The sequence below is a fragment of the Camelus dromedarius genome, chromosome 12 (assembly GCF_036321535.1).
Source record: "Camelus dromedarius isolate mCamDro1 chromosome 12, mCamDro1.pat, whole genome shotgun sequence".
Lineage (NCBI taxonomy): Eukaryota > Metazoa > Chordata > Mammalia > Artiodactyla > Camelidae > Camelus > Camelus dromedarius.
This window is the reverse complement of record NC_087447.1, coordinates 13,617,073-13,642,001: the sequence shown is the minus strand read 5'-3', so window position 1 is coordinate 13,642,001 and position 24,929 is coordinate 13,617,073. Positions and strand designations below refer to the sequence as shown.

The window sequence follows — 24,929 nt, the reverse complement described above, 5'->3', positions numbered from 1 at the left end:
CAGATTTTAATGTACAGGTATTTTCTGCCTTAACTCTGCAGACTTTATCAATTACGTTTCTTTTATGCCAGCTGATTCTATTTCCAACTCTTTTTGTAGACTACTGTCTACTACGGGGAATGATGGAAATATAATTGTTGGAAAGTACTTTTGTGTGCAAATGCTCTCTTCTTGGGACTGTGGTAAGTAAAAGTTTTTATTTGCCGTGGTGGGAGAACATTTATAAGCCTCTCACATTTAGAAAGGTCAGAAAAAGTATATTTTGATAAATGCACTTTGAAGACTTTTTTCCTACTGTTCTACACCTTTAAAAATGTATAATTGTTTTTCCTCTTTTAAAATAAAACTTAGTTCTAGCTATAGCGCTGGGTATAATGAGTGTTCAAGAATATTGCTGTTGATCTATTTCATACCCACAACCAGGGCAACATTATGACTTTTGTGGGCCCTTGGTACGTCTGCCTTCATGGGGCCCTTCCTCCATAAAAATATGAAAAGTTATATTTTATGACTGCATTGATGTATAGATGTCTATAATCCAAGTTGCATTTGGAGTATATTAATTTTTTATGTTTTAAAAGAAACTAAAACATTTCAGGGGATCCTAAAACCATTGTGGGCTCCAGGCACCGCATCTACTATGCCTTCAAGGATATCAGCCCTGCTCACAATATATGGGCTCCTGAAGAAAACTGATCCAGACTGGATAATTTTTCCAAGTTTAATTAGCTATGAAGAGGAATAAAGCTCTATGAAATATCACTAGATTTTTTTTTTTTTGCCTACACACTCCACCCAAGATTTATCTATCGCTAGTTTTCATTATTTGCCCCCAGAGTTTCTTCATGACATTTTTCACTTCTGCATTTCTCAGGGTGTAGATTAAAGGGTTCAACATAGGAGTTACTATGGTGCAAAACACAGTCACAGCTTTGTCAGTGGGGAAGGAGGTCACGGGTCTTAGGTACAGGAGTGAACACGGTACAAAGAATAAGATGACAACAGTGACATGAGAGGCACAGGTTGACAGAGCTTTGTGACGCCCTTCAGAGCTGTGAGTCCTCAGGGAGCGCAGGATGAAAACATAGGAGGCAACCAGCATTGAGAAAGTTAGCAAACACAGTGACCCACTGTTGGCAGCAATCAGAGGCCCCAAAGTGTGAGTGTCCGTGCAGGCTAGCTCCAGGAGAGGTATTAAATCACACATAAAGTGGTCAATGACATTGGGGCCACAGAATGGTAACTGGATCATGAATAAAACCTGGATCCCTCCATGAAGAAACCCTAAAACTCCAGCCATTCCAACCAGGAATCCACACACATGTCTGCTCATGATGGTCATATAGTGCAAAGGCTTACAGATAGCTACATAGCGGTCATAGGCCATGGCAATTAACAAGATAATCTCAGCTGCAGCAAAGAAATGTTCAGCAAAGAGCTGAGTCATGCAACCATCGAAGGATATGGTGTTCTTTCCAGAGATCAAGTCAAAGATCATTTTGGGTGCTATGGAAGAAGAGTAGAAGCCATCTATAATGGATAAGCAGGATAGAAAAAAGTACATGGGAGAACCCAGGGCTGGACTGATGAAGATGGTGACTGAGATGAGCAGGTTACCTGCCAATGTGGTCAAGTAGGTAATTAAAACCACAGCAAATAAGAATGTCTGCAGTTCTGGATTCTGGGTCAGGCCCAGCAGGATGAATTCTGTTACATTGCCCATCCTTTCCATCAACTCATCTTGGGTTATGAGCACATGGTCCATCTGGAAAGATCACATTATTTCTGAGTGATGAAATGTTAAATTCAATGCTAAAATAGTTCATCACCTCTTTAGTCCTGGGCTCTGGGATTGGTGAAGCTACACCTTTCACTCACCTCTGGCATTTTGCAGATAGTTGTAAAAACAAATAAAAGGAGGCTAAATTTCTCCTTATTCATATTAATTGAATATATGGTGACAATACCTTACAAACACTGCAATAAGAAAAAGATGTTATTATGAATGTTGACTTACGGTTGACTTCTAGATTTTCTTCATAGTTTTAAAAGTCTCACAGATAGCTTTCTTTCACTTTGGGGGACAAATTCCATCAACAACAGTTATTTTAAAGTTATACTTGTCTATTGGCATGAATATTTACATGTATATGGACACAATATTCTTCTAAAAGTCAACTGTATATCAGATATGGAAGTGCCAACCAAGCTTTACTATATGTACACCAGCTGTGCTCTGTGAGCTGTTATTCCATTCTGTCAAATGAATTCACATGCACACACACAGACGAGCTGCAGATGACATTTTTGTCCCTCAAAGTGCCAAGGAATTAACCTTTATAACAGCTCATTGAGCAGCATTCACTCAACAGCCCCGCATGTTGTGTCTGGCTCGGCATGACCTTTTCATATTCACTTTCCACATCTTTGAATGTCAACATGTAAGTGGTACAAAGTTCTCTGAAATTTTCTCAATATTTCTGAAATGAATTTTCTGTTTATTTGGTCTTTCATCACATATAGAATAATGCTCTGGAGTACGTATATTACCCTACTCACATTTTACAAATGGAATTAAATGAATCATGAAGTTTCCCTGAGTTTCCTATTGACAAGACAGAAAGGTTAAGGTCATCCGAGATAATACAATGTTCAATTTTGGCTTAAGTTTAATCAATTAAAATGAGCTTGAAGTTTTCATTGCTAACTGGTAGAAATATTGAATATATGTAAGAATATTTCTTTTTTGGGGGGAATGATCTGTACATGGATTTTCAAGAGTGAGTACATGTTGTTGTGAAAGTTCATGAGATATTTTATTCTTTATCCCTCTTTTTCTTCTTTCCCCAGTCCCTGCCAAAAAACATAATCACATATTTTTCCTCAAAACTTTCTGGGCACAGAAGTCAGCATCATGATCTCTCAGTTTTCAATAAAGGTGAGGAAAGATACCTTTAGTTTCCAGGAAAGCTTAAGGCTCTGACTTGTTTCTTCTGTATCTATGGCTCCTACAGATGGTGACTACGTGGTTAATCACTCTTAAAAGATTTAATTCACAAATTCTAACTTCAGTGTGGGACATGGAAGTCATGACAAGGGAAAAGAATTTCTAGTAACTACAAACAGAAGTCTACAGAATCAATCTACTCAGTGAGACATAAGCATTAACCACAGTCTTGTTAAAGTGACTTTTGTAGTTCTCAACAGCGTCTTGTCTGGGAACACTACAGCCAGTGTTTTCTATTGATATTTTCATATCATTTTGTCCAAATTCAGTTTTAGAGAGAAAGATTAACTTCCAATGAACAGAACTTAACTCTAAAAATTATTTTAGTGAAACTAAGTTGGTTAAATTAAGACAATCTGCTTAAATTTTGGGCAAAAGAAGTAGTTATCACTAACCTGGATTAGTTGATTGTGGATTCTTCAGTTTTTAGATTAAGCCCAGCCATTGCTTTCTTCCTCTCAGGCATTTGCCCCACATCTGCAAATAGACTCCATGAACTAACCAGTGAGACGCTGGAACTCTTATATCTCTCTAGACAACTCTCCAAGTCTTGGACATTTTAGTTTATTTTGTTCCCCATTATCAGTCTGGATATGGAAAACTTGATAGTTCTAGGATTTAATTTTGATTCATTTTCTTGGTTTCTTATGAAAGTATAAATGCATCTTCAAAATATATATCATGAAAAATTCTTCAAATCAGGAAAAGTTAGTATATGGAATTATAAAATGTAAGTCAAATCCATTTGATTGGACATGATTTTCTCAAACCAATTCTGCCAAATTTTTGTTTCCCCAAAAGTCTATGAGCAATGTGGAGAGAATTCCTTTCACTCCTGATTTAAGCCCTCTTTCTAACCCATACGAAGCTTGGGAGCAGTGTCTCCCAAACAGGTCTTCAGTTTGTTGATGCACGACTATGTAGCTATTATTTACTTGAAGGTCCTTATTTGTAATTCTTTCTTCACTGACTCTAGAAAATGTTTAAATAGACTTTCATGAAGTGCAGGATTTCTAATGCATGGTAGTGCATTGACCTCTCAAGTCCTCAGAGGATTAGTAATTGGTCCTGTTGGAATCATAGCTGAAGCATCAGCCACAGCCATTCATTTACTCCCACTTGACACCCACAAACATCATTAGAGTCCAGTTTTAGAAATGCAGTTGCCCTTTGGTTAAACACATACCTCCCGCTATATTTACCTTACCAAGTAAGGTAAATGGAAAATTTCATGATAGGGCTTCGTCACTCATTTTGACATTGGTGAGCCTGACATAGGATGTATGGGGTGGTTTTAGGCATAGGTCAGAGTTCAGAGAATGGATTTCTTTCTGAGAATGTGACTGTCCTAAACGGTATGGTTGCCCTGAGAATAGAAACGCCAATCTTCAAAGCTATGTGCCAGATTACCCTGAGGGAGTGTGACATTTTTATTAGTGACTGACTAAGGAGACTTAGATGGCAGAATTCCCAGCTCCCAAAGATCGAGTGATTTAAAAGTCATAGACATATTAGCTTCTTTTAGTGTGAGAACCTAGGCAACAGATTCTTGTGATGTATTATGTAGCTTTTCTCTCTGCCCCACAGGGAGAGAATCCCGGGGACTTACTGTAAAGTACTATGCTTTCACACAGCAGCCACTGAGAAAATCACACTCAGGCAAACACTGATGTATAAAGACATCCAGAGGTAGAGAATAGAAACAGTATTGAAAGGAGGTTCCACTGTAATCTTCTCTCCTTCAGCTTCTGAGGTGATGAAGAGCTGGCTGGAACCCTGTGCAGAATCACCTTTCTTTGTCACCAGCCTTTACCTTAAGGCCAAATTGACACACTCCTGAAGTTCAAAACAGAGAGGGAAGCAACGCATACAGCCCTATCCTCCACAGTTAACAGTTCTGCTCCTCTGTTGCCAACTTTACTCATAGTCTGTCCCTCTCTCTTGACTTTTTTGTTGTGGCAAAATACACACAACATAAAACTTATCATTTTAAGTATTTTAAATGCACAGTTCAGTGGCATTAAATACATTCACATTGTCGTGCAAATGACTCCACCCTTTCCATAACTTTTTAAATCTTCTCAGACTGAGACTCCGTATCTATTGAATAATCACTTCTTTTTCCTGCCTTCCTCCAGCCCCTAGAAAACATTATTTTACTCTGTTTCTATGAGTTTGACTATTTTATATAATTCATGTACATGGAATTATGCAGTATTTGGTCTTCTATTACCTACATTTCACTTAGAATAATGACCTCAAGATTCATCCATGTTGTCACAAATGGCATGATTTCCTTCTTTTTAAAGGCTGAATAATATTCCACACATGCATGTACCACATTAAATAATCGATTTATCCATTGATGGACATTTAGGTTGTTTCCACATCTTGGCTATTGTGGATAATGCTAATATGAACATAAGAGTGCAAATACTTCCTTGAGATCCAAATTTCAGTCCTTTTAGATAAATACTCAGAAGAGGGATTACTGGATAATATGCTACTTTTATTTATTTATTTTTTTTTTGAGGAACCTCCATACCATTTTCCATAGGGGCTGTATCAATTTACTTTCCCACCAACAGTGCTCAAGGGTTCCCTTTTCCCCACATCCTTTTCCCCGAACTCCCATTTAGAATGAATTGTTTACTAAACGGTTGAATATTAATGTGTATGTAATAAATAATTAACATAAGATCTAGGCATGCCTATGGAGTCATTTGGGTTGATTCAGTCCTGATGAAGGTAGAAGTAAAATTGCTAGGATTTGCAGGACTTCTGTCCTGGTCCAGATCTGGATCCCCTTCTTTTATCTGGGTTCTTCTTCTTAAAATTGCACTCTGTCTATATCTCAAATTATTTCCCATCTCCTTGGTCTACAATTGGTCTGCAATTTTCTGTTCAAATTTGAATTGTACACTTTCTGTCTTGATTACTCAGGTATCATCAACTTTTTTTTAGTACTGGATTCTTTTGATTCTATTAGCTAAGGCACAAATCCATCCAATAAAAGCTACTTTGAATGTCTTTTACAAAAAAAGTGCTCCACAAAATATCTTCTGCCTGGGAAATCATGTGCAAGATTGCTCTACAGTTGTACCTGGAAGAATTTTATATCCTTCCTTGGCTTTAGGCACAGAAAATAATTCATTCTAAGAAGAGCCCAGATTACAGTGTAAATGGTGCCCCCTGGAATTGTGCAGCACTGTGGAACTAATTTTGGGATAAGGCCTGCTTTAATGACTCTCATTACTTAAAATTCATTCATTTCTGACTAATTTCTATCTCTCACAATAGTAAATCTACCTTGACTACAATAGTTGGAATTAAAACTATGCATTTTAAACAAAACAGCCATTAGGAATTATTGTTTAGATATTTTAATTATTTGGCCTACTGGTTATATAATCTAAACCTGAAGCTTTAAGAAAAATTTTTTTTACTGAATACATCAATAAAGATTTCCCATACCCTGTGATTTTTATGTTGATTAGCAATGCCCCTTTGATTCATAGTAATTTGTAGATGCAAAGAACTTTCTAACTGGAAGAGGCTTTAGTCATCATTGAATCAACTCAGAGGAACATTAAATATTTCAGAAAGCAAGTGGAGTAAAATATACTTAAAGTCGCATATTTTGACTTGCAAACCATTATCCTTTCTATTAGTCACCCTTGCTCCTAAAATATGAATAGATTTTGTTTTTATCTTGTCTACTCTTATGAATTGTTACCCAAGGTTACTCTTTGGCCCCAGAGCCTCCTCATGGCATTTTTCACCTCTGAGTTTCTGAGGGTGTAGATTAAAGGGTTTAACATGGGTGTTACTATGGTATAAAACACAGCCACCGCTTTATCAGTAGGGAAGGTGACCATGGGCCGAAGGTACACGAATATACAGGGTACAAAGAATAGGACGACTACAGTAACATAGGAGGCACACGTGGAGAGAGCCTTCCATTGTCCCTCAGTGCTGTGCGTTCCTAGAGAGCAAAGGATGAGAATGTAGGAGGTGATAAGAATGGAAAAGATAAGCATACACATCAGCCCACTGTTGGCAGCAACAAAAAGTCCAAAGATGTGAGTATCAGTGCAGGAGAGCTTTAGCAGAGGGAAAAGGTCACAGATGAAGTGGTCAATGACATTGGGGCCACAGAAGGGCAACCAGACTATAAAAAGAATTTGAATCAGAGCATGAAGAAATCCTCCGGCCCAGGCCAGGGCCACCAGGAGGCCACACACTTGCCTATTCATTGTGATCACGTAGTTCAGGGGCCTGCAGATGGTCACGTAGCGGTCATAGGCCATCACCGTGAGCAGGATGATTTCAACTCCTCCAAAGAAGTGCTCTGCAAAGAGCTGAGTCATGCACCCACTGAAGGAGATAGTTTTCTTTTCAATAAGTAAGTCAAATATCATTTTGGGGGCCATGGTAGATGAGCAGCAGCAGTCTATGAAGGATAAGAAAGACAGGAAAAAGTACATGGGCTCCCCCAGGGCTCTGCTAGTGGTGACTGTCACAACAATGAGTAGGTTGCCTGCTACAGTAAGAAAGTAGATGACTGTAAACACAGCAAACAGGAGCTTCTGCACATCTGGGTTCTGTGTCAGGCCGAGCAGGAGGAATTCCGTCACGTTGTTCATTTGCTCCGTGAATCCAGTTCGGCATTTGGATAACGGATTTCTCTGTAAATAGCTCAGGGATTACAATTGTGGAGGATATAATTTGATCAAGCATAGTAATTTCTGTTAGGATTATTTTCTGTAAAACTGATAAGAAACCCAAGAAGATAAACCTAAGACTTAAAGTTAGGCCACGTTATTAGTTACATAATGGACACACAGCCCTCTTCTCTCTCTCTCTCATACACACACACACACACATTCATATACACAAACATGGTTTTATGACTGTTGACATTCTCGGCACCTTTCTGTAACTGTACATGGATTGATATTCTCCCAACAATTGCGGTAGTATTTTCTCCCATAGCAAAACAGTAATAAAAAGAGGACTTGGAAAGAGGGGCAGTGGCTTGAATTCCTGAGAATTTACTCTCTTGCGTCTCTTCTCTAGTCACTTGTGCTGATGAGGCTAAGCTGCAGTTTGTTATTCTTCTTATTCTTAACTTGTTTCAGGGTGAATATAAAATATAAGGTGAGTCCAATTTGAAATTAGGGATAATACAGTCACATTTCAGGAAAAAAAAAACTGAACTGAGTGAATGTTTAAGACTTTAGTAAGGTGTAACTGGCAGTTAGATTTGTGAACTTACATTACATTCAAATAAAATAATCTAAGGATGCCATCAAACAAGAAGAAAGAATATTCTGAAGAGGATAAGTCAGCATGATGCAATGCCGTGTCCCCCAGATTTATCTGAAACTATTTGCAGAACTTCTGTCATGTTTAGGTTTCAGAGGAATCTTGCAAATCAAACTCAACTTCAGGAAGACGAGGAAAAATTCTCTAGATCTATTTAGAAAACAAGAACTTTTAAGGTAGGAAACTAAAGCATAATAATTTGTTGGATGGAGTGTGCTCTGTGTAGTCGGATAGACTATTTTTTTCATTCTGTTTTCATTGATTAGTAGCTATGTGATGTTAGGTACAGACCTTAGTTTTACTGCAAGTAAACTTTCTCATACACAAATTAGGAAAAACTACAAATGGCATAGAGGAATTGAAGAATATCATTATTATGTAGGCCAAGATTTTAGCTTAAAAGTAGAATGCATAGCTTTCCACATACCCTAAATTCTTGATAAAAAATTAACCCCCCCACATACTATTATTATTATCTTTGAAATATTTGATTGTTATAATATTAAGGAAAAACATAAATGAAGAGAGAAAATAAATTAAGTACTCAACTCAAGAGGTTAGAAAAACAATCAATTATATTCAGAAAAAGGTTGAATGCAGAAATCAATACATCAGGTAATAGAAAAATATTGGACTTAATAAATGAATTCAAAGGCTTTTTAGTATTTTAAAAGTACAGATAAAACTAGTGAGCACAGATAAGCTCAATAGAAAGCAAGTATGGTCAAATAGCAAAAGGCCATCATTTTAAAAGAAAGTTTAAAGAAAAAGAGGGAAAAGAATGGAATTCACTAAAGACTTTAAGAAAAACACAAATTTGTTCAAAAACAGAAAAAGAAATCAATATATACCTAATCTCTGGATGAGGAAGAGCATTAAGCAAAATGTGATGGTATAAAAACCAAGGCAAAGCTAATGGGTTCAACTACATAAAAATAAAGAATATATTGGAAAAACACTTGCAACAAATATCACAGGTCACCATTATTATAGAAATAGTTTTTACAAAAAAGCTCTACTCACACTTTTAAAAACAAAGGCAAAACTAATAAAAAAAGATGCTTAGAGAAAACTTAAGATGTCTAAAAAATCTTCTATTTCATAAGTCATCAAAGAAGAATACAATTTAAAGACAGTGAAATACTTTTAATTGGCAAATTAGCAAATATTTATGACAGTTATATTACTTGGTGAGAGTGTGTTGATACAAAATATTCTGGAAAGAAGTTTAACTCCATATAATAATAAGGGCTTAATAACTGATCATGACCCTTGATTTAGTACTACTTTTGCTTAGGGATGTATTCCAGATAAAGAATATGAACAAAAATTGTGCATGCAGTTTATATTTCACATTTTTGTGATAATGCAAAAGTTAAAACAATCCAAATGTCTCCATAAAGAGGAACAATTAAATAAATTATAGTTATGAAATATTAGGTGAATGCTGAGGTTATTTGCAAGGAGAATTAATTGTGTGGAAAGATTCTTCCAACATAATATTGAGTGTAAAACAGAAGACATTAAACAGCTTATATATTATGATCCAAATTGTACAAAATGATATATATATATATATAAAAGTACCTGGAAAAAGTGCTCTAAACACTAATAGTGCTGTTTTGAATTATGATTTAAGGGAAATAGTTATATTCTTCTTTTTAAAATTTTATGATCCAAGTTTTCTACAGAGAGAATGTATTATCTTTATAATGAATATAATAATTGAATAAAAGAAATAATGTCACTTTTTCTTAGTAGACTACGAATGCTCACCCTTATTCATAAACATCTGTGACAGTAGAAACACATTTAAATCTAACTCACCTGTAAATTGAGGACCCTACTATCACCTTGAGAAAAATATTAGTAATAAAGGGATCACAGATTGTACCTACCTCTCTGGATGCATTTGGGAAAGAAGTAACAGATTCATTTCATAAAAAGGCATTATTTGTAGAGCACAATTTGCATGGAGGCGGCAATTACTGACCCATCACTAACTACTGCTTTAAGTAGTTCATCTGTTTTTATCTTATGTGTATTATTCCTTTTCCTCACTTAATGACTTGAAAATGATTGCGGAAAGAGATTTCCTCACAATGCTGAGTTCATGGGCCGTGTTTAGATTTTCTTTGTCTGCTTACAACATCAAGTGAGTGTGAGGCATGAGCATCCCAGCTCAGATAATGAATTTCTTTAGTCAAACACCTTCCAAAATGTTAGGCTTCAAAAGAAAGTGATGAGGGAAAAACCTAACCATTGGAGGCTATTTGTCTCCAAGTCACCTTACTAGATATTTGCCAGTCTTTCTTGGTACCAGATGAAGAATATTAAAATAGCCATGTGATCTGAGATCTAGCCTGATTTAAAATTCTGAAAATAACAAACGGTGTTAAAACAGAAAAACTAGGGATTGCAAGCACCATAAAATCAGCAACAAATAAAAGTTGCCTTGGAGTGGCAAGTCCCTGAAGTTAGTGCCTTTAAGTCTTTTTCTTGGTAAGCCTGTGCTAAGCCTGGAGATATCTCCTTTGGTCCTTGGGAATCTGGATCCAAATAGTCTGGAAATTCAGAACCTAAGAGCTTCTGTGATCCGTGGCTGGTTATGCTTATATGATCTTCCTAGGTTCATCCTTATCAACATTTTCAAGTGTGATTACAAGGAAATATTTAAATAGGTATTTTTCAAGTGCAGGGAGGTAGGGAGTCTCTGATCTCTCAACTCCCAGAGGATTAGAATTAGCAGCTTCAACCAAAATGGTAGCCAAGCCAGGTTATCCTTTCTTTCTTGTGGCCAAGGCATCTGTGACCAAGGGGGCAGGGGAGAGCCATCTGTGTTGGGTTTGCAGTACCTTTCTGACTGTGTATAAGAAGTGATCTAAGTCAGACCGAGAAAGACAAATAATGTGATATCACTTCTATGTGGAATCTAAAAAAATGATACAAATGAACTTAAATTAAAATATGAACATTTCTCTGTATATTAACTAGAACCTGTAATTAAAGCCTTGCCTCAAAGAAGAACTTAGGCCCTGATAGCTTCTCCAGTGAATTCTACAAAATATTTATGAAAAAAAGAATACTCATTGTACAAATTTTTTTCTCAAAGAAGTGAGAGCTAAATAAGCATGATGCTAAAATCTGACAAAGAATTGCAAATGATTTTCATATGAAAGTAAATAAAAGATCCAAAGTAAATATCAGCAAAGTTAATTCAGCAATGTATAAAAAGGAGTAATATGCCTTATTCAGATTGTGTTTGTTCCAAGAATGCAAGATTATTTTAGCATTAACAATTTATTCAATATAATATATCACTTTAGTAGAATAAGGGAGAAAACCTGCAGGGTTACCTCAATATATGCAGAAAAACATAAAATCAATAGCTGTTCATATTAGAACTCTCAGCAAATACTAATAAAACAAATTCTTTGCTGGTAAAGAGTATTTTTGCAGGTAAAGAACTACAAAAGTTCAATAAATTTCAGTGTATTTCACAGGGAAAATTAAACACTTTCCCCTTCAGATTGGAAACAAGTTAAGAATGCCTACTACAAGTACTACAATTCAATATAATACTGGAGGTCTTATCCAGTGCATTATGACAGGAAAATAAAATGAAAGATATAAAGATTGAAAAAGAAAGTATAAAACTATCATTATTCAGAGATAACATAATTTTATGTATATACTCATGGGCTCGGCTGAGCTGAAGAGAGAGTTGAGCTGTCAGATGACAGAGTAGTTAATAAATTAATAAGCCACAAATGAAAATAAAAGTCAAGCCTTAATCAATGGCTGAGATAATATAATGAAGAGGCTAAAACTAGAGTAAGCATCCTGCTCCATTATCCCTCATGGAACATTGCACCAGCCAAGAGTCAGGTGGACTGGTAGAGATGTGGGAGTCATCTCATTGCTGAGGGAGCCGTGAACAAAAGGTTCTCATGGTTTTATGGACCTGGGGGCAGGGGGAAGAATGAAGGGGAGAGACTAGTAGGAGTGGATGTAAGATGTAAATCCTACCTTACCAACAATTAAATAAAATATAAGTGGTTTAGCATCTCAATTAAAAGGCAGAGATTGGCAGAACAGATAAAAGCATAATCCATATATATTTTGTCTACAAGATTCATACTTCAGATTCAAAGACACAAATAAGTAGAAAGTAAAGTGAAAAAATATTTATCATGGAAATCACAACAAAAGGAGAGGTGAAAGAATGGATAATACTAATATAAGAAAAACAGACTTTAAGCCATAAATTGTCACTAGAGAATAAAGAGGACATTTTATAATAATTAAATAGTCATTTAATCAAGATATAATAATCATAGACATACATGTATCTAATAGGTCCCTAGAGTACATAAATACACATATAATACTGACACAATAGTAAGGATGAATAAACAATTCAACAACAAAAGTGGGAGATTTTAAAAACCCACTTTCAATAATAAATAGAAATAGAAAGCAAGTCAGAAGTTCAACAAGCAAATAGAAGACTTAAACAATGCTATAAACCAACTACACTTAACAGATATTCTTAAAGCACCCCATTCAGCAACAGCAGAATAAAAATTCTCTAGTAAACATGGATATTCTTCAGGTTAGACCATATGTTAGGCCATAAAACAAGACTCAATAAATTTAAATATCTTCTCTCCCAAAGTATGTTCTCTGACCACAATGTAATGAAATTGCAAATCATAACAGGAGGAAATTTGGGAAATTCACAAACACGTGGAAATTAAACAACATACTCCTAAATAATCAACTGGTCAAAGCAGGAATCATAATAAAATTAGAAAATAAATTGAAATAAATAAAAATGAAAACACAACATACTATAACCTATAGGATACATGTAAATCAGTGCTTAGTGGGAAATTTATAGCTATAAATATTCATATTAGCAGAAGAAGAAAAATTTCTGTTGCATCCAGCACAACAAAGTTTCCTGCTTATGGATGGGGGCCGCAGAACTTAAGAAACACACAGACAGATAGAGAATCAAAGATGGGACCAGAGGACTCAAGATCTCAAGGATCAAGGGCCCTGAATGGCTGGTTCGCATCGTATTTATTATAATAGTGTTGCAGAAAATAACTCTGAGTAATTCAATGCAGTAATAACAATCTACAAAACCCCAATACTCTAAGAATAGCGAAGCAGTATTAATCATCTTCATGACTCCATCTGTTCCCCTTGTGAGGGGGCCGATGAACGTCACAGAAACTTCAGTGAGTCCCTTAGGCAAACGGCATTGTGTATATGCTGGAGCAGTGTTCTGCTCATGCATGGCTGCCTGTTCCAGACCAGCATTGTTTGCCCTTAGGAAACATCTTAGTTTCGGGCCTCACCCCAGGCCACACAAGGAAACTTTTTGTATTCTTATTCTCATGGAGACATCATGTTAACTTGTTTTCCCATAGATTTCAAATCAGTAACCTAACTTTCCCCCTAAAGACATTAGGAAAAAAGGACAAACTAAAACCAAAGGAAACAGGGAGGGAGGAACAAAGTTTAGAGTAGAAACAAATAAATTAGAGAAAAGAGTAGAGAATATAAAAAAGAAAACAAAACATAAAGTAGGTTCTTTGAAAAAATCACCAAAATGACAAAACTTTAGTTAGTGCGACTAGAAAAAAAGATAGAAGACTCAAATGAGAAATGAGGAGTGAATGTGGAGGCATTACTACCAAAATCACGAAAATAAAAAAGACATAAGGGGATACCACGAACAGTTGTATGCCAACAATTTATGTACCGTAGGTGAAGTGAACAAATTATTTAAGACACAAACTGCTGAAACATATTTAAGTGGAATAAATGATCAGAATATACTTTTAACAGGTAAAAAGATTGAATTAGTAATTTAAAAATTCTCACAAAGAAAAATGCTAGCCAGGATGGCTTCACCTGAGAATTTTATCAAACATTTAAAGAAAAATTAACATGAATACACCAATCCTTCACAAACCTTTCCAAAAATAAAACAGTAGGGAACACTTCCCAACACTTCCCAATTCTATAAGACCAGTATTGCCCTGATATCAAAACTAGACAAAGATATCAAAGAAAATAGAACTATAAATACAGTAAAATACTTTATAAATATTTTATATAAACATTAAACTTTGACCAATAAAATATAATTATAACCAATATATCTTGTGAATATAGACATAAAGTCTTCAACAAAATACTAGCAAATTGAATTCAGTATCTTATAAAATATATACCAAGTGCAGGTGGGATGTATCCCGGGAACGCAGAGTTGACTCAATATATGAAAAATCAAGCAGTGTAATACACTATATTGATTGGAAAAAGGACACACTATTCAGTGATGATAGCTGCTATTATTAGTCCTTTCCAATTCTCCATCTACTGCCTAGCCATGCATTTAAATATAATAACTGCTTCAGCTGCTTTAAGTATGTGATTTAAAACAACAATCTCTCTTCTAGGCTGCAGAGTACTTCAAGATGATAGAACATATTTGGCTTCTCCACTCTCCACTGTCCTGAGGGTAGTATGTGTGAAGAAATTTTGAAGAAATCTGTTTGCCTAGGTAGACTTCTTTCACTGAATGGCCAGTGGAAAGCCCAAACTCCTAAAAAAAAAAAAAAGTCAATGGGAAGGCATAAAAATATATCTTTTAATATTTCTGCACTGAAAGTGTTGGCACTAGAATTTTGCCTCTGTTTGGCTTCCAAGTCTAGATATTACTTCCCCTGAAAATTTGGCAAGTCCCAAGATTCCTGTAAGACACAGTGTGTCCTGATGTGTTTGTAGTACAGTAGAGAGACTGACTCACTATCTCAACCTCCTCTGGTGACCTCAGGCAGTGTGGAAATTTTCTCAGGGGTATGCCACCTGGATGGAACCCCTTGGGGTTGTCTACACAGCATTTAGAGTCCTTCATGTCCCAGTTCATGATACCCAAGGGCTTGTTTGAGGAATGCTTTATCACATAAATGTCCAGACCAGGAATGTAGGCTGTTAATATATTAGTTTGAAGTGCAGGAAAAAGAACCAATGAGGTGGAGATGTGTTCATGGATGAGTTCTCCTAAATATCTGCTTCTAGGCAAAATCTAAAAAAAAAAAAAAAAAGAAAGAAAGAAAGAAAAAAAAAAAAAAGAAAGAAAACAAACCCAGAGATTATTAATTCCTGGGAGGGCAAATGTCTAGATAGAAAGACAGATCCTTTGACATTCTCAGTATCCTCTCTAAACACTCAGATTCACTAAGCTGTTTTCTTGTTTCAAGAGCAGATTGAGAGGCTTATTAAGTAATAGAAACATTTATATCTCTTGTTCTGACACCATAGACCAGGTGTTGAAGATCAGAAGATTCCCATTAATACGTAAGGATTTGGGGTTTCAAATTCAACATAGCATTCATTTGTTTTTCATTTAACTTAAATTTCCAAGGCATTGGAACTTTAAAAATGCTTGCTGAATCCATTTGAATAAATTTGCGTCATCTTGACATATCTGCTTCCTATGGAATTGTCCAGTCAATGGGGACTTAAGCAATACACATGATATGACATTACATGTAATGGTTATTTCTTGCTCCTGAATACACTGGGCATACTCCTTAACTACAGAGGCAACCACGGTAAGTGAGCTAGAATTGCTGATTTATAAACCAGTTTCTACATTTCCATTTTCTCCCAAGGGGTTTATAATTTAAATCATTAAAGCTTTACTTTCTGATATTTTGTGGCAGATTACCTTTAGATATTTTAGGATATTTTGCAGAAACATTTGTTCTCCTCACTGTATGTGGATTTAGCTATAGTTTATGAAGAAGAGGTTTACAATTTATGCATTCCTAAGTCAGTTTTTAGGTCAGCATGGGATTGAAGACAAAGCATTTGGACTCTATATTTTGAAGGAAATCATCAGCTCACAAAATTTAGATCCAAAAGGAGAATATATTACAATAAAGCATTTGTGATGAAAGAAAGTACCCTTTGCTGTGGTTGGGAACATATATTAAACTCTAAGCTCATGGGCATTTTAAATTCTGATTATATTCAAGCTTTTCTAGATCTTGTTCTAACCAGGCAAGACCTTATTTCTGCTGCAATGCATGTGGTCTTAGCAATATGATCCTTTTTCTTAGAGAATCAAGACAGGAATTTTTGAAGATAAGATATAAATGTTAATTCCCTTTGTCACCGTATGGCGATTTTCCCCTTGTATACACTCACCTTAAGGCAGCTTAAGGAAGGTAAGATATAGTTGTGGGGGGAAAAAAATCACTGTGTTGGGCATTAGAAGACTTGGATTCTTATCTACTACTAATTAATTAGTTGTGCTTCCTCTCTGGGCTTCAGTTTCCTCATCTTTAAAGAGCATATGAGTTGATATAATTCAGGGTGCTGGAAGAATTGTAGTGTACAAAAATTCTGGGTCTGTCAAATAGACCCTTGAATTCATTAAATCTGACTTTACACTTCATAGGTTAGCAAAATAACTGCCACGAATTATATACGGTCCTAGGTGGTAGCTTTGTCCAAACTCTGACATTGCTGATTCCCAGAAGTAAACTGGATCTGTACTGGAGAAGTATTAAATTATAAAGAGCTAGAGACAGACTTCCTGATTTTGAATACAAGCTCCTCTATTGTTTATTTTTTTTATCATGACTTGGGCAAGTCATTTACCTTCTTCTAACCACATTCTCCTTTCCTTTAAAATATAGATAATAGTGTACCAACCTAGTAGGATTGTTGTGAAGATGTTGTAAATGAAATAATGCGTATAAAGTACTTAGTATGGTGCCTAGAACATAGCAAAACTCAACAAAAATTAATGATAATTATAGGAACTACATAGAAAAAAATTAATCCCTGCATTCTATTAAGACTGAGAAAAAGCAGATTTATAGCAAAAGTTTGTATTTCATAATGTTTGAGTGTATGGAATTTAAATAAGTAACAAAGGTATCTCTGCTTGGGAAGAAGTTTGTCTGCTTAAGTTCTTGCCTCTCAGTTGCAGTCTGAGTGCCCTTTTATGGAAGATCAGGATTATTTTGTGAGATTAACACTTTACTCCATTTCTCATTTCTCCAAAAATATGGATATTAGAGGATTTGAGTATTAATAAACATGAACTAGGTTTAGAACAGAGAAAGAAAATGATCCTGTTTTTGAGCTTGTCAATTAACAGAGAATATCAAAGACATCTATAAGAGAACTCTTTTTAAAATATATTCTAATTACTTCAAGGTTTGCAAGAAATTGAAGTAATAAGTGACATAATGAGGACGAGTGAGTCAAGTTTGGGGTTTTCTGTCTGATTTTGATCACGAAATCCACCCTTTGGTACAGATTTCAGGAAATTATAAAAATATATTACTTGGTTGTTGGTTCTCCCAAGGGCCATCTCCTCTAGAGAAGAGTTGGCAATTAGAAGTGCACTCAACTTCCTTCTCAAGTGCTCTTGTTGTTGGAAGGATTCTCTGATGCATTAGGCTATCCAGAAGGGAGAGCATTATCCTGGAGCTTGGAACTCTAAAGCTAGTCTCTCAATGAAGCCTTTGTGGGATCATCTTGAGGAGGTTTCCTTTCCATGTGCCTCATTATATACCTTGTCCACATGTAACAGGGATAATTCACTTTACCTTTCACTATATTTTTTTTAAAAGAATACATCAAGATAAAGAGAATAAAAAAAAAATAAAGCAAATAATAGAATCTGAAGTCTAGGCAAAAGTGAAAATTAGTAATGACAAAACTTAGTGTTATATACTATCTTAAAGTTTAATTGAGTAATATGTTTATTTCTCATTAAGTAAATGGAAAGAGATTTTGCATTGAAATGATCTGGTTGATTATCAGACATGACTTATTGATTATCAGTCAATGGTATAAGTTAAGATCAGATATCAATAATTTTGGTTGGCAGACTAAAGATGCGGTTTAGCATGATTAATAAATGATCCATGGGGAAGTCAGGGCAGACTCACCTTCTACTCTGATCTTCTCAAAGCCCACTCAGGTCCTCATGCTGTGTCCATTTGGTGAACTGATAACAGCTCAGTATGTTAGAACAGCTACTTCAATTACATTCAGATACTATTTCTTGGAGTCTCATGATGTGCCAATGTACAATTTCATATGTTTGTTTTCCCATAAATATGCCAATCAATTAAAAAATTCAGTTTCAACTTCAGGACTCTAAGACAAAACATGGAAATTGTTTTTATTTTCCAATCATAAAATTAGTAATGTAAAATATAGAAATTTGGAAAATACTAAAAACCATTAGGAAATAAAATATCAACCGTAATCTCACATTTAGGTGTAAATGTCCTCAGTGTATTAAATTATTTCCTCATCAACTTTTCTATATACATGTTTTTAGCATAGATTAAAAAAACCTATATAAAATTTTATAAGTGAAATATTTGAATTTGAATATTATTTTAAAAATGTATAAAACCTATAATCTTTAAATACTAACTCAGTAAGTATCATTCACTAACTTTTAATCTATATTTACATGATTATAATTCATGTAAACAGATTATTTTGTGTTTTTTAAAGTTCATAAATTTTTAAGTCTTGTTGGTCTCCAAATTACTTCTAATGACAAAATTATTCCATTACAATGCTGTGTCAGTGAAGTTTTGCAGACTACCATAGGCAAGGAAATTGAATTCTTTCTTCTGGTTATCCTATGTCTTATAAAAATAGTTTTGAGGGCAGAATAATAAATGACTAAGTCAACTAATGGAAGCTTTAAGTTACCTATTCTCAGAGAGTTTTGGGAAAGAAGGAATCATATGTGAGATTGTCAGAGTACTCTTAAAAAGCAGAGTTTTGATGCATTTCATTCTTATATGGTTCTTTTTTCCCCCTTTCCCCCTTTTTTTCTTTTCTCTCTCTTTTTTTTTTTTTTTAAAGGTAAAACATTCATTCCTGGAGTTTTTATCATCCACACCACATAGATGGAGAAGGAAAGGAATGTGACTGAATTCATTTTAATAGGTCTTACACAGAACCCCCAAATGCAAAAAGCAGTGTCTGCGGTGTTTCTGGTTTTGTACATGGTAACCCTCTCAGGCAACCTGCTCATTGTGGTTACCATTACCACCAGCCAGACTCTGAACTCCCCCATGTACTTCTTCCTGACCCACCTTTCCTTGATAGACACAATTTATTCTTCTTCTTCAGCACCTAAGCTGATTGTAGACTCCCTTCACGAGAAGAAAATTGTCTCCTTTAATGGGTGTATGGCTCAAGTCTATGCAGAACACATTTTTGGTGCCACTGAGATCATCCTGCTGACGATAATGGCCTATGACCGCTACGTTGCCATCTGCCGACCTCTGCACTATACAGCCATCATGAGCCACAGGCTGTGCGTTCTCCTGCTGGGAGTGGCCTGGACTGGAGGATTTCTCCACGCGACCATTCAGATCCTCTTTACAGTCTGGCTGCCCTTCTGTGGCCCCAATGTCATAGATCACTTCATGTGTGACTTGTACCCTCTGTTGAAACTTGTCTGCATGGACACTCATACGCTTGGTCTCTTTGTTGCAGCCAACAGTGGGCTCATCTGCCTGTTAAACTTCCTCCTCTTGTTGGTCTCCTATGTTGTCATCCTGCACTCCCTAAACAGCTACAGCGTGGAGGGGAGGCGCAAAGCCGTCTCCACCTGTGTCTCCCACATCACAGTAGTGGTCTTATCCTTTGTGCCCTGCGTATTTGTGTATCTGCGCCCAGTGACCACTCTGCCCGTTGATAAAGCTGTTGCTGTCTTTTATACTCTGGTGGCCCCTATGTTAAATCCTTTAATCTATACCCTCAGAAATGCTGAGGTAAAAAACGCTATAAGGAAATTCTGGAGGAAGAGAGTGACTTCAGATAGTGATTAAACAGAATCACTGAGCATTACAGACAGAAGTAATGGAGGTAAACTTGTCCAAGCCTCTTGATCTATAGATGAAGATGTTAATTCTAACAAGAGAATGAATAATACTTGCAGGTAGCCACTTAAGCACAGATCTAAATCTTGGACTGGAATCCAGACTTACTGTCTTCCATCCCACAATCTTGTCATCAAATATAAATACTTCTTAAAACAAACTCATAGTTATTGGGGGAAAGGGATAAATTGAGAGTTCAAGAATTGCAGATACTAACTACTATATATAATATAGATATACAAGTTTCTACTGTGTAGCAGAGGGAAATATATTCCATATCTTATAGTATCCTGCAATGAAAAAAGAATATGAAAAGGAATATATGTATGTTTATGGATGACTGACATATTATGCTATACACTAGAAATTGACACAATATTGTAAACTGACTATACTTCAATAAAAATAAACAATTAAAACTTCTTAATAAATGAATATCTATTACTGGGAAATTTGAAATCAGAAGCTAAAAAGTATGAATCTAGAATATTGGATTGATATTAAAATTGTCTTATGTAACATTTATACTGATTATTGAAAATAACATGTTTAATGGTTTTCTTTTTTACTTTGAATTCTGCTTCAATATAAATTCTTTTGTGAATTTCCTTGTTCATTAAATCTTGGTTGTACAGTGAAAAGAGATACTATTTATGAAATGCCTATAAGACTGGCATTGCATTAGGTATTTTCCATATTGTATAGATCGGGATCCAGCCAGGAGACAGACCACAGAATAATTTGAACAGAAAAACTTCACATAAGATTATTAATTATATTGGGAAATTAACTATAAAAAGGGGTCATGAGCACTCTAAAGGCGGCCCTGGGGCAGAGTGATGAACATCCATGGGAGGAGCACATTTAGATGTGGGCATCCTCCCCAAGGCTGGAATTCCAATCTTTTGGATAGGGTGTAGTTGTGTGCATTGAAAGGTAAAGAAGTTTACTGGGTTGCTTTGAGCCAGTGCTTGTTCATGGTGGCTAGACAGAGGCTGGTAAGCATTAAAGGTCTCTGGGACTGGCAAGATGGGAGTCTCCCACTGGAGTGCTGGTTGGCTCAGGCTCATGAAAAGGAACTGCGGCCCTGAAAAACCCCTCTTGGGTGCCCATGGAGCAAGGCTGGCAGAAAACACCCCTCTATGGTGCAGATAGACCTGTGAAATTCACTGGGATCTTCCTGCAAAGGTGCCACTGAAACTCAATGGGAAACTGTCCATGGAGGTGTCAGTGAAACTCAGTGGCAGTAAACACCAGTAGATGTCTCCCTTCTCCACCCTCCACAGCATACACAACGTTGGAAGCTACACAGGCAGAGCAAGACAAAAAGATAAGCACATTTAAAGCTGAAAGAGATGCCTCTTTTCAATGCCCCCTACTGACAAAGTCTAACATCGTTAGGCAAAGCACAGGGGAGGAATGCTTACAGGGTCTATTTTCATTAATATGGAGCAGGCAATAAAGGGTTTATTTGCACCTGAGAGACAATTAATTGATAACTGGCATACAGCTTTTATCCTTAATTCTTACAACCCGTTTTATAGTATACAAACAGATGGCTTGATTTGACCAAATCTCAAGTTCGTGTTAGAAAAGTGCTATAAAGTGAGAAATGACTCCATGTCAGATATAATTCACAGCTTTAAGTAAGAATTCCCTTTCTTTGTTGGTAGTAATTAGCTGCAATTTTTTTTATTGTAAAGTCTGGAAATAAGTAAAAGTCTAATTTATTGAATTATTCTGTATAACTAATTTGCCATAATTTCATATAACATTAGATATGTTCTGTTATCTCATCAATCCTTTCACTGGAGATGCATAAACAGAGATAAACAATCACTTGTAGGTGGTATTGTACAACAGATTTAAACATCCTTGTTATTTAAACTTTAAATTTTCATAGTTCAGTTAAGTATAACACTCTTTACAAATGAATGAAGGGTCTAGTCTTTATCAAAAGAGTTTATGATGGGGTTGTGGGAGATAAACTTTGGCACCAGAATGGGGGCAGGAATGTCTACAGAAGGTGAAGCTATGGAAAAATCTGAAAGTAGATAAGCATCCTAGGACAAAACCAGAAATGATATCCAAAGATGAATGAAACTCCAATCTGGCAGAAAGGCCATGTCATACAAAAGCCCACAAGACAGATATCTGATATGAAGATACCTAAGACATTTTAGAGTGGTGGTAAGAAAGTGGAACCTGGAAGATATTCCCGGGATAAAACTGTAGGATGTTTTTTTATTTTTTTGACTCAATCTAGAGTTGTAAGAAAAATAATGAAGATGTACAGGCATTTTGGACAGGAACTAGGTCAGTGAAGCTCGTGTGACTGGTTTAAAAATGTTCAAATAGGTTTCTGTTGACTTATGTTCAGATGTTGCCAGAGATGATCATTAGTTAAGTAGTCTTGATAAAGGATGATATTTACTCACATTGTACTACATTGCTTAAGTTAAGTTTCACATATTTTTAGTTGTTTGAAGAGCCTCCATACTTTTTTTCATTATGGTTGGACAAATTTACATTCTTACCAACAGTGCACATGGGTTCCAGTTTTTAGACATTCTCACTAATATTTACTTTTTTTTGATCATGGCCATCCTAACAGGTGTGAGGTGATATTGATTGTGGTTTTGATTTGCATTTCCTTGATGATTAATGATATTGAGCAACTTTTCATACGCCTGTTGGCCATTTTTATGTCTTCTTTCAAAAAATATCTATTCATGTCCTTTAACCATTTAAAAATTCAATTATTTACTTTTTTGCTACTAAATTAATTGTATGAGTTTCTTATATATTTTTGATTTTAACCTTTTATTATTATACACAGTTTGTAAATATTTGCTTCCTTTTTTTTTATTGCATTTTCTTTTTTTGGTTGCTTCTTTTGATGTGCAGATGATTTTTTAGTTTGATAAGCAAGTAGTCTCACTTGTTTATTGTTACATTTGTTGCTTGAGCTTTTAGTGTAATTTTCAAGAATCATTACAGACAAATGCCAATAAGCTTTTTCTCTATGTTTTCTTCTAGCAGTTTTACAGTTTCAGGTTTTACATTTAAGTCTTTATTTTGTGTTTATTTTTGTATATGGGTATAAGATATGGGTCAAATGTCATTCGTTTGCATGTGAATATACAGTTTACCCATCACTATTTATTGAAGAAACTGTCGTTTTCCCATTGAGTTGTCTTGGCACCCTGGTCAAATATTAATTGACTGTATATGCAAGAGTTTATTTCTGGGCTCTCAGTTCTGTTCCATTGTTCTAGGTGTCTGTTTTTATGCCAGTGCCACACTGTTTTGGTTACTATATCTTTGAAGTGTGCTTTGAAATCAGGACATGTGATGCCTCCAGCTTATTCAAGGTCTTTGGTGGTTCCATATGTATTTTAGGATTTTATGTTCTAATTCTGTAAAAAATGTTCTGAAATTCTTATATGAATTTCATTGAAACTTAGATGGTTTGGAGTCATATGGGCAAACCATATGGCAATTTAAAAATATTAATTCTGACCCATAAACATAGATATCTTTCTATTTATTGTAACTTAAAATTTCTTTTGTTAATGTCTAATAGTTTTCAGTGTAGAGATCTTTCATCTCATCAGTTAAATTTCATTCTAGGTATTTAATTCTTTTTAATGCTATCATAAATGGGGCTGTTTTCTTGATTTCCTTTTCATATAATTTGCTGTAAAAATGCAAATAATTTTTGTATTTTGATAATGTATTCTATGTTTTTACTGAGTTCATTTATTAGTTTTAACAGTATTTTTGTGGAGTTTTAAGGGTTTTCTACATATATAATCATATCACCTGCAGACTTTCCAATTTGGGTGCCTATTACTACATTTTCTTGTCTCTTTTGCTACTGTTTCTAATAACATGTTGAATAGAAGGAGAGAGTGGGAATCCTTACTTTGTACTGGATCTTAGAGGAAAAGCTGTCAGTTTTCTCTCATTGATTATCATGTTAGCCATGGGTTATTCATGAGTGGCTTTTATTATGTTAAGGAAACTTCCTTCTAAATCTATTTTGTTGAGAGTTTTTAATCATGAAATGTTTTTGAACTTCATCATATGCTTTTTCTAGATGTGTTGACATAATCATGGGGTTTTATCTTTCATTCTGTGAGTGTGGTGTATTACATTAATTGATTTGCATATTTTAAATCAATCTTGCATCCCAGGGATTAATCCCACTTGGTCATGGTGTATAATCTTTTGGATGTACTGAATTCAGTTTGCTTGTGTTTCATTTTCTTAAGCTCTATGAAGGCAGAATCCAGGTCTCTTTATTCACCACTGAAGCCCCAGCAACTGTCAACATGCTTGATACTTTCCTTGTGCTCAAAAATATTTGCTATTAATGAATTAAAGACAAAGGGAAAAAATAAATATATTTATCCTAACATTGTTTATGTGTGGAAGAGCCATGTATTTTTATTTAAAAATTTTTTTATTTTTAAAAATTTTTCTTGAAGTATAGTTGATTTACAATGTTGTCTTAGTTTCTGATATACAGCATAGTGATTCATATATATATTTTCATATTCTTTTTCATTATGGGTTATTACAAGATATTGAGTATAATTCCCTGTACAATACAGTAAGACCTTATTGTT

General features: G+C 35.3%; 3 protein-coding genes across 3 annotated transcripts; 1 reads left to right on the top strand and 2 right to left on the bottom strand.

The window, feature by feature from the left end:
* Positions 1-802: 802 nt before the first annotated feature.
* On the bottom strand, positions 803-1,732 carry LOC105106932 (olfactory receptor 4C45-like). Its single transcript, XM_011000718.3, has one exon. It carries the CDS (start codon positions 1,730-1,732, stop codon positions 803-805), a length of 930 nt encoding a protein of 309 aa, XP_010999020.3.
* A 4,995-nt stretch (positions 1,733-6,727) lies between these two features.
* On the bottom strand, positions 6,728-7,668 carry LOC105106902 (olfactory receptor 4C5-like). Its single transcript, XM_011000699.3, has one exon. It carries the CDS (start codon positions 7,651-7,653, stop codon positions 6,730-6,732), a length of 924 nt encoding a protein of 307 aa, XP_010999001.2. The 5' UTR covers positions 7,654-7,668; the 3' UTR covers positions 6,728-6,729.
* Positions 7,669-19,314: 11,646 nt separating this feature from the next.
* LOC105106903 (olfactory receptor 4C12) lies at positions 19,315-20,244 on the top strand. Its single transcript, XM_011000700.2, has one exon. It carries the CDS (start codon positions 19,315-19,317, stop codon positions 20,242-20,244), a length of 930 nt encoding a protein of 309 aa, XP_010999002.1.
* Positions 20,245-24,929: the final 4,685 nt, after the last annotated feature.